The 13,882-nt window shown below is 37.9% G+C and overlaps 1 protein-coding gene across 1 annotated transcript in view; it reads right to left on the reverse strand.

Moving 5' to 3' along the window:
* The window catches only part of CNOT6L (CCR4-NOT transcription complex subunit 6 like), a 99,231-nt gene extending 87,775 nt beyond the window's left edge, over nucleotides 1-11,456 (reverse strand). Inside the window, exon 1 of the mRNA XM_024754079.1 lies at nucleotides 10,912-11,456. Within this exon, the coding sequence (XP_024609847.1) occupies nucleotides 10,912-10,982 (71 nt within the window). The 5' untranslated portion in view covers nucleotides 10,983-11,456. The remainder of the gene's footprint in view (nucleotides 1-10,911) is intronic.
* Between the last annotated feature and the right edge of the window lie 2,426 nt (nucleotides 11,457-13,882).

The following is a 13,882-nucleotide window of genomic DNA, read 5'->3' on the forward strand; positions in this document are numbered from 1 at the left end:
AACTCAAAATGGATTAAAGACCTAAATGTAAGACCAATACTACAAAACTCCTAGAGGAAAACATAGGTAGAACACTCTGACATAAATCACAGCAATATTTTTTGGATCCACCTCCTAGAATAATGAAAACAAAAATAAAGAAATGAAACTAATTAAACTTAAAAAGATTTTGCAAAGCAATGGAAACCATAAACAAAATAAAAGGACAACCTATAGACTGCGAGAAAATATGTACAAACACTGCGACCGACAAGGGCTTAATTTCAAAAATATGCAAACAGCTCATACAGCTTAATATTAAAAAAACAAACAACCCAAGCAAAAAATGGGCAGAAGACCTAGACATTTTGGCAAAGAAGACATATAGATGGCAAGCAGGCATGTGAAAAGATACTCAACATTGCTAATTATTAGAGAAAGGCAAATCAAAATTACAATTAGGTTATCACCTCACAGCAGTCAGAATGGCCATCACCAAAAAGTCTATAAATAATAAATGCTGGAGAGGGTGTGGAGAAAAAGGAACCCTCCTATGCTGCTGGTAGGAATGTAAATTCATACAACCACTATGTAGAAAACTATGGACGTTCCTTAAAAAACTAAACATAGACTACCATGTGACCCAGCAATCCCACTCCTGGACATATATCCAGAGACAACTCTAATGTGAAACTCTAGTGTGCACATCAGGACCCAGGGGAAGGAGCAGTGACCCCACAGGAGACTGAACCAGACCTACCTGATAGTGCTGGAGGGTCTCCTGCAGAGGCAGGGGGTGGCTGTAGTGAGGCTCACTGTGAGGACAAGGACACTGGAAGCAGAAGTTCTGGGAAGTACTCCTTGGCGTGAGCCCTCCCAGAGTCCATATTTGCCCCACCAAAGCGCACGGTAGGCTCCAGTGTTCAGTCACCTCAGGCCAAACAACCAACAGGGAGGGAACCCAGCCCCACACATCAGCAGACAAGTGGATTAAAGTTTTATTGAGCTCTGCCCACCAGAGCAACACCAAGCTCTACCCACCACCAGTCCCTCCCATCAGGAAGCTTGCACAATCCTCTTAGATAGCCTCATCCAACAGAGGGCAGACAGCAGAAGCAAGAAGAATTACAATCCTGCAGCCTGTGGAACAAAAACCACTTTCACAGAAAGACAAACAAGATGAAAAGGCAGAGGGCTATGTACCAGATGAAGGAACAAGATAAAACCCCAGAAAGACAACTAAATGAAGTGGAAATAGGCAACCTTCCAGAAAAAGAATTCAGAATAATAAGAGTGACAATGATACAGGACCTCGGGAAAAAAAATGGAGGCAAAGATCAAGAAGATGCAAGAAATGTTTAACAAAGACCTAAAAAATTTTAAAAACAGAGATGAACAATACAATAACTGAAAAGAAAACTACACTAGAAGGAATCAATAGCAGAATAACTGAGGCACAAGACCAGATAAGTGACCTGGAAGACAGAATGGTGGAATTCACTACCACAGAACAGAATGAAAAATAGAGAATGAAAAGAAATGAAGACAGCCTACAACAACTCTGGGACAACATTAAACGCAACGTTCGCATTATAGGGGTCCCAGAAAGAGAAGACAGAGAGAAAGGATCTGAGAAAATATTTGAAGAGATTATAGTCGAAAACTTCCCTAACATGGGAAAGGAAAGAGCCATCAAAGTCCAGGAAGCACAGAGAGTCCCAGGCAGGACAAATCCAAGGAGAAACAGGCTGAGACACATAATAACCAAACTGACAAAAATTAAAGAGAAACAAAAATTATTAAAAGCAACAAGGGAAAAACGACAAATAACATACAAGGGAACTCCCATAAGATTAACAGCTGATTTCTCAGCAGAAACTCTACAAGCCAGAAAGAAGTGGCATGATATATTTAAAGTGATGAAAGGGTAGAACCTACAACCAAGATTACTCTACCCAGCAAGGATCTCATTCAGATTCAATGGAGAAGTCAAAAGCTTTATAGACAAGCAAAACTAAGAGAATTCAGCACCACCAAACCAGCTCTACAGCAAATGCTAAAGGAACTTCTCTAAGTGGAAAACACAAGAGAAGAAAAGGACCTGCAAAAACAAACCCAATAACAATTAAGAAAATGGTAACAGTAACATACATATCAATAATTACCTTAGGGCTTCCCTGGTGGAGCAGTGGTTAAGAGTGCGCCTGCCAATGCAGGGGACACAGGTTCATGCCCCGGTCCGGGAGGATCCCGCATGCCACGGAGCAGCTAGGCCTGTGAGCCATGGCCGCTGAGCCTACGCATCTGGAGACTGTGCTCCACAACGGGATAGGCCACAACAGTGAGAGGCCCACGTACCACAAAAAAAAATAAAAATAAGAAAATAATTACCTTAAACATGAATGGATTAAATGCTCCAATTAAAAGACACAGGCTCGCTAAATGGGTTCAAAAACAAGACCCGTATATATGCTGTCTACAACAGACCCACTTCAGACCTAGGGACACATACACACTGAAAGTGGGGGGATGGAAAATGATATTCCATGCAAATGGAAATCCAAAGAAAGCTGGAATAGCAGTACTCATATCAGATAAAACAGTATTTAAAATAAAGAACGTTACAACAGACAAGGAAGGACACTACATAATGATCAAGGGATCAATCCAAGAAGAAGATATAACAAATATAGATATATACGCACCCAACATAGGAGCACCTCAATACATAAGGCAACTGCTAACAGCTATAAGAGAGGAAATCAACAGTAACACAGTAATACTGGGGGACTTTAACACCTCACTTACACCAATGGACAGATCACCCAAACAGAAAATTAATAAGGAAAGACAAGCTTTAAATGACACAATAGACCAGATAGATTTAATTGATATTTATAGGATGTTCCATCCAAAAACAGCGGATTACCCTTTCTTCTCAAGTGCACACAGAACATTGTCCAGGATAGATCACATCTTGGGTCACAAATCAAACCTCAGTAAACTTAAGACAACTGAAATTATATCAAGCATCTTTCCTGACCACAACGCTATGAGATTAGAAAACAATTACAGGGAAATAAACATAAAAAACACAAACACTGGAGGCTAAACAATACATTACTAAATAACCAAGAGATCACTGAAGAAATCAAAGAGGAAATCAAAAAATACCTAGAGACAAATGACAATGAAAACACGACAATCCAAAACCTATAGGATGCAGCAAATGCAGTTCTAAGAGGAAAGTTTATAGCAATACAACCCTACCTCAAGAAACAAGAAAAATCTCAAATAACATTCTAACCTGACACCAAAAGGAACTAGAGAAAGAAGAACAAACAAAACCCAAAGTTAGTAGAAGGAAAGAAATCATAAATATCAGAGCAGAAATAAATGAAATAAAAACAAAGAAGACAATAGCAAAGATCAATAAAACGAAAAGCAGGTTCTTTGAGAAGATAAACAAAATTGATATACCATCAGCCAGACTCATCAAGAAAAAGAGGGAGGGCTTCCCTGGTGGCGCAGTGGTTGAGAATCTGCCTGCCAATGCAGGGGACACAGGTTCCAGCCCTGGTCTGGAAGGATCCCACATGCCGTGGAGCAACTAGCCCTGTGAGCCACAATTACTGAGCCTGCGCGTCTGGAGCCTGTGCTCCGCAACAAGAGAGGCCACAAGAGGTTGGCGCACCGCGATGAAGAGTGGCCCCCGCTTGCCGCAACTAGACAAAGCCCTCGCACAGAAATGAAGAGCCAACACAGCCATAAATAAATAAAATTTTAAAATACAAAAAAGGCAAAATTCCTTTAAAAAAAAAGAGGGAGAGGACTCAAATCAATAAAATAAGAAATGAAAAAGGAGAAATTAAAACAGACACTGCAGAAATACAAAGCATCCTAAGAGACTACTAAAAGCAACTCTATGCCAATAAAATGGACAACCTAGAAGAAATGGACAAATTCTTAGAAAGGTATAAACTTCCAAGACTGAACCAAGAAGAAAGAGAAAATATGAACAAACCAATCACAAGTAATGAAAGTGAAGCTGCGATTAAAAATCTTCCAAAAAACAAAAGTCGAGGACCAGATGGCTTCACAAGTGAATTCTACCAAACATTTAGAGAAGAGCTAACACCTATCCATCTCAAACCCTTCCAAAACTTGTAGAGGAAGGAACACTCCCAAACTCATTCTATGAGGCCACCAACACCCTGATACCAAAACCAGACAAAGATACTACAAAAAAAGAAAATTACAGACCAATATCACTGATGAACACTGATGCAAAAATCCTCAACAAAATACTAACAAACAGAATCCAACAACACATTTAAAAGGATCATACACCATGATCAAGTGGGATTTATCCCAGGGATTCAAGAATTCTTCAATATAGGGAAATCAATGCGATACACCATTTTAACAAACTGAATAAAAACCATATGAGCATCCCAATAGATGCAGAAAAAGCTTTTGACAAAATTCAACACCCATTTACGATAAAAACTGCAGACGGTGGGCATAGAGGGAACCTACCTCAACATAACAGAAACTATATATGACAAACCCACAGCAAACGTCTTCTCAACGGTGAAAACCTGAAAGCATTTCCTCTAAGTTCAGGAACAAGATAAGGATGTCCACTCTCGCCACTATTATTCAACATAGTTTTTGAAGTCCTAGCCACAGCAATCAGAGAAGTAAAGAAATAAAAGGAATACAAACTGGAAAAGAAGAAGTAAAACTGTCCCTGTTTGCAGATGACATGATACTATAAAAAGAAAATCCTAAACATGCCACCAGAGAACTACTAGAGTGAATCAACGAATTTGGTAAAGTTGCAGGATACAAAAAGGATGTCCACTCTCACCACTATTATTCAACATAGTTTTGAAGTCCTAGCCATGGCAATCAGAGAAGATAAAGAAATAAAAGGAATACAAACTGGAAAAGAAGAAGTAAAACTGTCCCTGTTTGCAGATGACATGATACTATAAAAAGAAAATCCTAAACATGCCACCAGAGAACTACTAGAGTGAATCAACGAATTTGGTAAAGTTGCAGGATACAAAATTAATGCACAGAAATGTCTTGCATTCCTATATATGAATGATGAAAAATCTGAACAGAAATTAAGGAAACACTCCCATTTACAACTACAACAAAAAGAATAAAATACCTAGGAATAAACCTACCTAGAGAGACAAGACCTGTATGCAGAAAACTGCAAGACAATGATGAAAGAAATTTAAGATGATACAAACAGATGGAGAGAGATACCATACTCTTGGATTGGAAGAATCAATATTTTGAAAATGACTATACTACCCAAACAATCTACAGATTCAATGCAATCCCTATCAAATTACCAATGGCATTTTTTACAGAACTAGAACAAAAACTCTTAAATTTTGTATGGAGACACAAAAGACCCCGAAGAGCCAAAGCAGTCTTGGGGAAAAAAACGGAGCTGGAGGAATGAGGCTCCCTGACTTCAGACTATACTACAAAGCTACAGTAATCAAGACAGTATGGTACTGGCACCAAAACAGAAATATAGATCAATGGAACAGGATAGAAAGCCCAGAGATAAACCCACACACATATGGTCACCTTATCTTTTATAAAAAAGGCAAGAATACACAATGGAGAAAAGACAACCTCTTCAATAAGTGGTGCTGGGAAAACTAGATAGCTACATGTAAAAGAATAAAATTAGAACACTCCCTAACACCATACATAAAAATAAACTCAAAATGGATTACAGGCCTAAATGTAAGGCCAGACACTATAAAACTCTTAGAGGAAAACACAGGAAGAACATTCCATGACATAAATCACAGCAAGATCCTTTTTGACCCACCTCCTAGAGAAATGGAAATAAAAGCAAAAATAAACAAATGGGACCTAATGAAACTTAAAAGCTTTTGCACAGCAAAAGAAGCCATAAACAAGACGAAAGACAACCCTCAGAATGGGAGAAAATATTTGCAACTGAAGCAACTGACAAAGGATTAATCTCTAAAATGTACAAGCAACTCATGCAGCTCAATATCAAAAAAACTAACAACCGAATCTAAAAATGGAGAGAAGACCTAAATAGACATTTCTCCAAAGAAGATATACATATGTCCAAGAGGCACATGAACAGCTGCTCAACATCACTAATTATTAGAGAAATGTAAATCAAAACTACAATGACGTATCACCTCACACCACTTAGAATGGGCACCATCACAAAATCTACAAACAACAAATGCTGGAGAGGGTGTGGAGAAAAGGGAACCCTCTTGCACTGTTGGTGAGTAAATTGATACATACAGCCACTCTGGAGAACAGCATGGAGGTTCCATAAAAAACGAAAAATAGAACTACCATATGACCCAGCAAACCCACTACCAGGCATATACCCAGAGAAAATCATAATTCAAAAAGACACATACACCCCAATGTTCACTGCAACACTATTTACAATAGTCAGGTCATGGAAGCAACCTAAATGCCCATCAAAAGATGAATGGATAAAGAAAATGTGGCACAGATATACAATGGAATATTACTCAGCCATAAAAAGGAATGAAATTGGGTCATTTGTAGAGACGTGGATGGATCTAGAGACTGTCATCCAGAGTGAAGTAAGTCAGAAAGAGAAAAACAAATATTGTATATTAACGCATATATGTGGAACCTAGAAAAATTGTACAGATGAACCGGTTTGCAGGGCAGAAATAGAGACAAAGACATAGAGAACAAACGTATGGACACCAAGGGGGGAAGTGTCGGGGGTGGTGGTGTGATGAATTGAGAGATTGGGATTGACATGTATACACTAATATCTATAAAATGGATAACTAATAAGAACCTGCTGTATAAAAAAATAAATAAAATTTAAAATTTTAAAAAAAGAAGATATGGTACATATATACAATGGAATATTACTCAGCCATAAGAAAGCATGAAATAAATGGGAAAGAAATCTGAAAAAGAGTGGATATATGTTTATGTATAACTGATGCACTTTGCTGTAGAGAAGAAACTAACGCAACACTGTAAAGCAACTATAATCCAATAAAAAAATAAAGAATGAAATAATGCCATTTGCAGCAACATGGATGGACCTAGAAATTATCATATCAAGTGAAGTTAAGTCAGACAGAGAAAGACAAGTATCATATGATATCACTTATATGTGGAATCTAAAAAAATGATACAAATGAACTTATTTACAAAATAGAAATATACTCACAAACATAGAAAACAAAGGGGATAGAAAGGGGAGCAGGGAGATAAATTAGGAGTTTGGGATCAACATATACACACCACTATATATAAAACAAATAACAACAAAGACCCCCTATATATGTAGCACAGGGAACTATATTCAGTATCGTGTAATAACCTATAATGGAAAAGAATTTATATATATAAATCACTTTGCTGTACACCTGAAGCATATACAACACTGGAAATTAACTATACTTCAATTTTCTTTTAAAAAAAGGTTAAAAGAATAAAAACTAAAATAAAAGAACTTTACGGAATATGAAAAAAAAAGACCGACCTACTGATACACATGGCAACATAAATTTCAAAATAATTTTGCTGAGTGAAAGAAATTAATTTTTCTAATCTCAGCAAACTCATTCTTAGGCAAATTGATTTTCAAAAAGTTGATCTAGAAACAAAAGAGATGAGGAGTAGGAGGTCCAAACAGGCCTTAATTTTAAACCAGCCCAGCACAAGGCCTATATATTAATGAATTGCTAATTCAATTCTCATTTTTCTTCAGAAACCCCAAGGACAGAGGAATGGATAAAGCAGATGTCCCCAAGGACAGAACAATGGATAACAATTTATGGTTGGAATATTACTCAGCCATAAAAAAGAATGAAATAATGCCATTTGCAGCAACATGGATGGACCTAGAGATTATCATACTAACTGAAGTAAGTCATATCTAGAATCTAATTTAAAAATAAAGGTACAAATGAACTTTTTTACAAAACAGAAACAGACTTACAGATATAGAGAACTTATGGTTACCAAAGGGGAAACGTGGGGGGGTTGGTAGAAATCAGGAGCTTGGGTTGAATACACACACACTACTATGTATAAGATAACCAAGAAGGACCTACTGTATAGCACAGGGAGCTCTACTCAATATTCTGTGATAACCTATATGAGAAAAGAATCTAAAAAAGAATGAATACATGTATACGTATACTTAAATCACTTTGCAGTACACCTGAAACTAACACAACATTGTAAAATCAACTATACCCAGGAATACCCAAATCCTATTACAATCGTAACCCTAACATGCTGAATCCAAGTAACCTAAATGGAGTACACACTGACTCAGAAACAGTTCAATTTTCTGGTACAGGCACAACAAATGTAACATCCATTACAGTGCAGCTTACTATTCAATAAACTTTGAGGTAACACAGGGAAACAATGTTCCCATTTGTCTAATGAATTCTCACACTAGCAGTTCCTCTCTTTCATTTCCTACTTCAATCACAAATACAGACACTGACAAAATAAATAAGAAAAATGGTTTGTGATTTTTAAAATTCGTACGCTTGTCCTCTAAATTCTCTATCAGCCTAACTCCAATATACCTCACATCCCTCTTTGAAGGGCAGTTGTAAGATATCCAGGATAAGCAGGAAATTTGCCACAGGATGACAACGAGGTTTCCACCCTGTTGTGTACTCAAGATGCTATTATGAAGTCAAGAGGGAACTATCCAATACATCTGGCACGTGTTCAAGGATAAACACGCAAAGTCTATTCTCCAGCATTCTCCTTAACATACTAATCATCAAAGGTCACTATATCTGAATGCTGGAAATTCTCCTTCGAATTCCTCTTCTCCACCATGGTTAACCTACTAAAGTTAAGTGGGAAGGGAAAAAAACAGAAGCAAGAGTACTCTATTCACAAAGATGTCTACAATTTAAGATCAGAAAGTTTACTGCAAGTATTCTCCTAAATCTCCTAATCAATAATAAGTAGTACCCAAAGAAAAGTATTCTCCTAAATCAGTTGTCTGTGCAATCTAAACGAAGAGCAAACAAGAATCCACAGCAAAGTCTGCTGCTTCAAACCTACCAGAAATGAAAAGATCTTTGCTGCTGTAAAGAAAGAGGCAATATGTTCAGACCCAAACTAAGACAGGCTGCAAGGGCAGTTTTAAGAGGATCACAGATCATCTAGATAAGCCACACTTTTAAAAGTAAGCATATCAAGGGAATTCCCGTGGTCCAGTGGTTAGGACGCCCTGCTTCCACTGCAGGGGCCATGGGTTTAATCCCTGGTCAGGGAACTAAGATCCTGCAAGCCGTGTGGTACAGCCAAAAAAAAAAAAAGTAAGCATGTCAAGAGCATGAGAGTTCCTATGACTCAAAATAACAAATCCACTAGAAAAACTGGACTCAGTACAACGTGTTAAATGTGAAAAAAACTGAAGTAACATGCTAACACTTCATAACAAAATACAATACTTCATCTTTTCTTTCTCCTACCTTCTAATTTCAGGCTCTGCCTCTCTAGCAGTATGTAAAATCAAAGAATTCACTAATATTTCACAAATATAATGCCTTAAGTCTGTTTACATAAGCAAAAAAAATCATCTGTGTATAAACTATGAATGTTGTATTGCATCAAGAAAATTTAAACACTACTTCAAATACTCATTTGGGGGGCTTCCCTGGTGGCACACTAGTTAAGAATCCGCCTGCCAATGCAGGGGACACGGATTCGATCCCTGGTCCGAGAAGATCTCACATGCCACGGAGCAACGAAGCCCGTGCACCACAACTACTGATCCCGTGTGCCACAACTAGTGAAGCCCATGCACATAGAGCCCATGCTCCCCATCAAGAGAAGCCACCGCAATGAGAAGCCCGCGCACCGCAACGAAGAGTAGCCCCCAGTCGCCGCAACTAGAGAAAGCCCCCGCGCAGCAATGAAGACCCAATGCAGCCACAAATAAATAAATTATTTATTTTAAAAAAATCATTTGGTTTTCATTACTAGAAAACTGAACATGATAGTAGTATCAAAAACTAAGGATCTGGGCTTCCCTGGTGGTGCAGTGGTTGAGAGTCCGCCTGCCGATGCAGGGGTGACACGGGTTCGTGCCCCGGTCCGGGAGGATCCCACATGCCGCGGAGCGGCTGGGCCCGTGAGCCATGGCCGCTGAGCCTGCGCGTCCGGAGCCTGTGCTCCGCAACGGGAGAGGCTACAATAGTGAGAGGCCTGCGTATTTTCATAATGAACAGCTTTTCTAATTATTTTAGCTTTTCTATTTCTTTGGGAAAACAATTTAATTAAATCTTGAATACAACGTTTTATTGACTAACATTAAAGTCTGACAGTAATCATAATAGTTGTCCCATACTTTTTGACCTGAACCAAATTGCACAATGTTCCAACGTTTGATATACATAGCAAAATATACATAAAGAGGTGTTAAACCTAGTTTTACTTATCTGAGAACCAGGGTTTAGAATTTGGAAAAACCATATCTAAATCTACAAGTCTCCATTAAAAACAGAGAAATAAAACAGAAAAGCCTTAGTAACTAAACTCTGTCTGGGATAAAACTCGATAAGGCACAAAGAAAAGCTCCATCCAGGAAAGGGCTCCTAGGTGCCAGCATCTTAATTATGAAAGAATTTAAAAGGAAAGGCCAATGCAGACTCACGCTGATCCAAAACAGATAGTATTAAACAACAGAGCTAATCCTTAACTTTTTGACACGAATAAATGCCTAAGGAGAGTACCCACTCTACTCACACAAATGACTGCCAATAAGGTGGTGCTTTGTGCTGAGTGGAAAAGGTTTGAAGGGAAGGGGTGTCAGCTTTAAAACAGTTCCCAAAATAGTTGCTTAAAAGGATAAAGAAAAAGAGAACTTACAAAGGCTTTGAGTCACGCTTGGTTCCAGGAAAAGGATACTTTGGCTCTATGTGAAAGCAAAAACCAGTCATTGTAAAATACAGATACCCAGATTTTGTCAGCAAAAGGAAGAGTATTGTCCATTATTTCCCACAAAGGCAGCAGAGCCTTTAACTTGGATTCCTATTTTTTCTTGGCAGGTAGATATTCTGCAAAAGCAACAAAGCAAACTAAATATAAAACTCTTCTGAAATTCAACCCCACAGTCAAAATGCCAAATTCACAAACTCATCAAAGGTCACAGAGGAACAAATTTCCTGTTTTTTTACTTAAACTCATTACCTTCCTCCTGAGCTAACCAATACAGAATTTCCTTCTTCTTGTTCTGAGGCTGATAAAATGAGGACAGCATACTTACAACATACTAGGAACAATAGGCAGTTACCCAGAATCACAGAATCAAGGAATAAAATTTGCTATTTTCTAAAACCCAGTTGCACATAATGCATGTCTATTATTTCTCCATTTGAGAAGAGTGAATTGTTTTATTAACGATTTTTAAAAACTTTATTTCGAAGTTGTTTTACAAAAAGGCTAAAAGAAATTGTAATGCTTTATAAACACTTAACAAAAATCCATTACTTTTAATTATTAGAATTATGTTCCTTGCCCTAAATACCTTATAGTCTAGGAAAGATGAGCAAAAGGTAAACAATGATTATTATATTGTAAACATTTATGTATTTCCCATCTCTTTCTAAAATGTACTTAAAGTTGCTTTCCACAAAGAATATTTAACAGTGTTTACAAATAACTGTAGTTCAATGAAGAAATGTGTGTAAATTCAATAAAAGAGCTGCTAAGAATAAAATTTGAATGGAGCAATAGTTCTTGACCAAGTTGATGATTAATCGTGAAATGTGCTACAAGTACTGTAACTTGTAAACTAATAAAAGTAAAAATGACCTAAGTTTGTGTACAATTTATACACACAATATATACTATATGTGTATTAGTACTGCTAATCCTATCCTTTTTTTTTTTTTTTTTTTTTTTTGCGGTACGCGGGCCTCTCACTGCTGTGGCCTCTCCCGTTGCGGAGCACAGGCTCCGGAAGCGCAGGCTCAGCGGCCATGGCTCATGGGCCCAGCTGTTAAGCGGCATGTGGGATCTTCCCGGACCGGGGCATGAACCCGTGTCCCCTGCATCGGCAGGCGGACTCTCAACCACTGCGCCACCAGGGAAGCCCAACACATTCCTTTTTAATCTTATTTATTTCATTCACTAAAAATCATTATTCCTAAAACGCTCCACAGACTTCTGCAGACTGCCAAAGAGTCCATACAACCAAACATCCACCCATATCCAAACATAACACCCATGCATTAGAGGGAGGAAGGGGAAAACCAATCCTGAGGGTATTCAGGCATAAAGTAAGTAGGGCCTAAATTCAGGCAAAAATAGAAATAATTCCAATTTTAATCATTTGTCTAATACAAAATTCATAATTATCTTCCCCAAATTGTATCCTCCTTCTGATTTTTCAGCTATCTTTGACTTCTTCCTTCATATTCAACCACTGATGTCACTTAAAGCTTTCTTTTCTATCCCAATTGACACATCTCTCTCCTGACTTACCACTTCATATTTTAATTTTAATTCTTTAAAAAAGAGCCTCCCTCCTCCCACACTGATCTCCGCAACTGATTCTGCATACCTCAACCAGATTAAACTTCTTAAATAATTATTTCCAAACTGCCACCAGCCTCTCAAAATCACTCAATGCTCCCAAAGTCTTTAATAGTAGTATTGATAATTACTTGATTCTAGAGCCATATCTGCAATAACTATTAATCAAAACAATTATACAGCCATGTCCTATAAAATATCATCTAAACGATATTATGACATAAAATTCAGGTATTACTAAGAGAACCCCAATTTACAGATGTAAAAAAAACATTTGGTGCTCTAGAATTCAACCTAGAATAAGACTTAAATTCCTCATTCAAACCCCTCCATAATAATCATGCTCCAATTTGCCTTATCACCTCCTTGTTCCCACTGAAGCTCTGGAAGTTAACCAGATATTAACTCAAAGTCCCACTCCTCCTTGAATCTGGACTACACCTTTTATTTTTCTTTTTAAAACATCTTTATTGAGGTATAATTGCTTTACAATGGTGTGTTAGTTTCTGCTTTATAACAAAGTGAATCAGCTATACATATACATATGTTCCCATAGCTCCTCCCTCTTGCGTCTCCCTCTCTCCCACCCTCCCTATCCCACCCCTCTAGGTGGTCACAAAGCACTGAGCTGATCTCCCTGTGCTATGTGGCTGCTTCCCACTAGCTATCTATTTTACATTTGGCAGTGTATATATGTCCATGCCACTCTCTCACGTCATCCCAGCTTACCCTTCCCCATCCCCGTGTCCTCAAGTCCATTCTCTACATCGGTGTCTTTATTCCTGTCCTGCCCTTAGGTTCATCAGAAGCTTTTTTTTTTTTTTTTAGATTCCACATATATGTGTTAGCATACGGTATTTTTCTCCTTCTGACTTACATCACTCAGTATGGCTCTAGGTCCATCCACCTCACTACAAATAACTCAATTTCATTTCTTTTTATGGTTGAGTAATATTCCACTCTATATATGTGCCACATCTTATTTATCCATTCATCTGTCAATGGACACTTCAGTTGCTTCCACGTCCTGGCTATTGTAAATACAGCTGCAATGAACATTGTGGTACATGACTCTTTTTGAATTATGGTTTTCTTAGGGTATATGCCCAGTAGTAGGATTGCTGTGTCGTATGGTAGTTCTATTTTTAGTTTTTTAAGGAAACTCCATACTGTTCCCTATAGTGGCTGTATCAATTCACATTCCCACCAAAGGTGCAAGAAGGTTCCCTTTTCTCCACACCCTCTCCAGCATTTGTTTGTAGATTTCTTTTTTTTTTTTTTTTTTTTTTTTTTTTTGGGCCGC

Source organism: Neophocaena asiaeorientalis, unplaced genomic scaffold (genome assembly GCF_003031525.2).
Source record: "Neophocaena asiaeorientalis asiaeorientalis breed wild unplaced genomic scaffold, Neophocaena_asiaeorientalis_V1.1 scaffold148, whole genome shotgun sequence".
Classification (NCBI taxonomy): domain Eukaryota; kingdom Metazoa; phylum Chordata; class Mammalia; order Artiodactyla; family Phocoenidae; genus Neophocaena; species Neophocaena asiaeorientalis.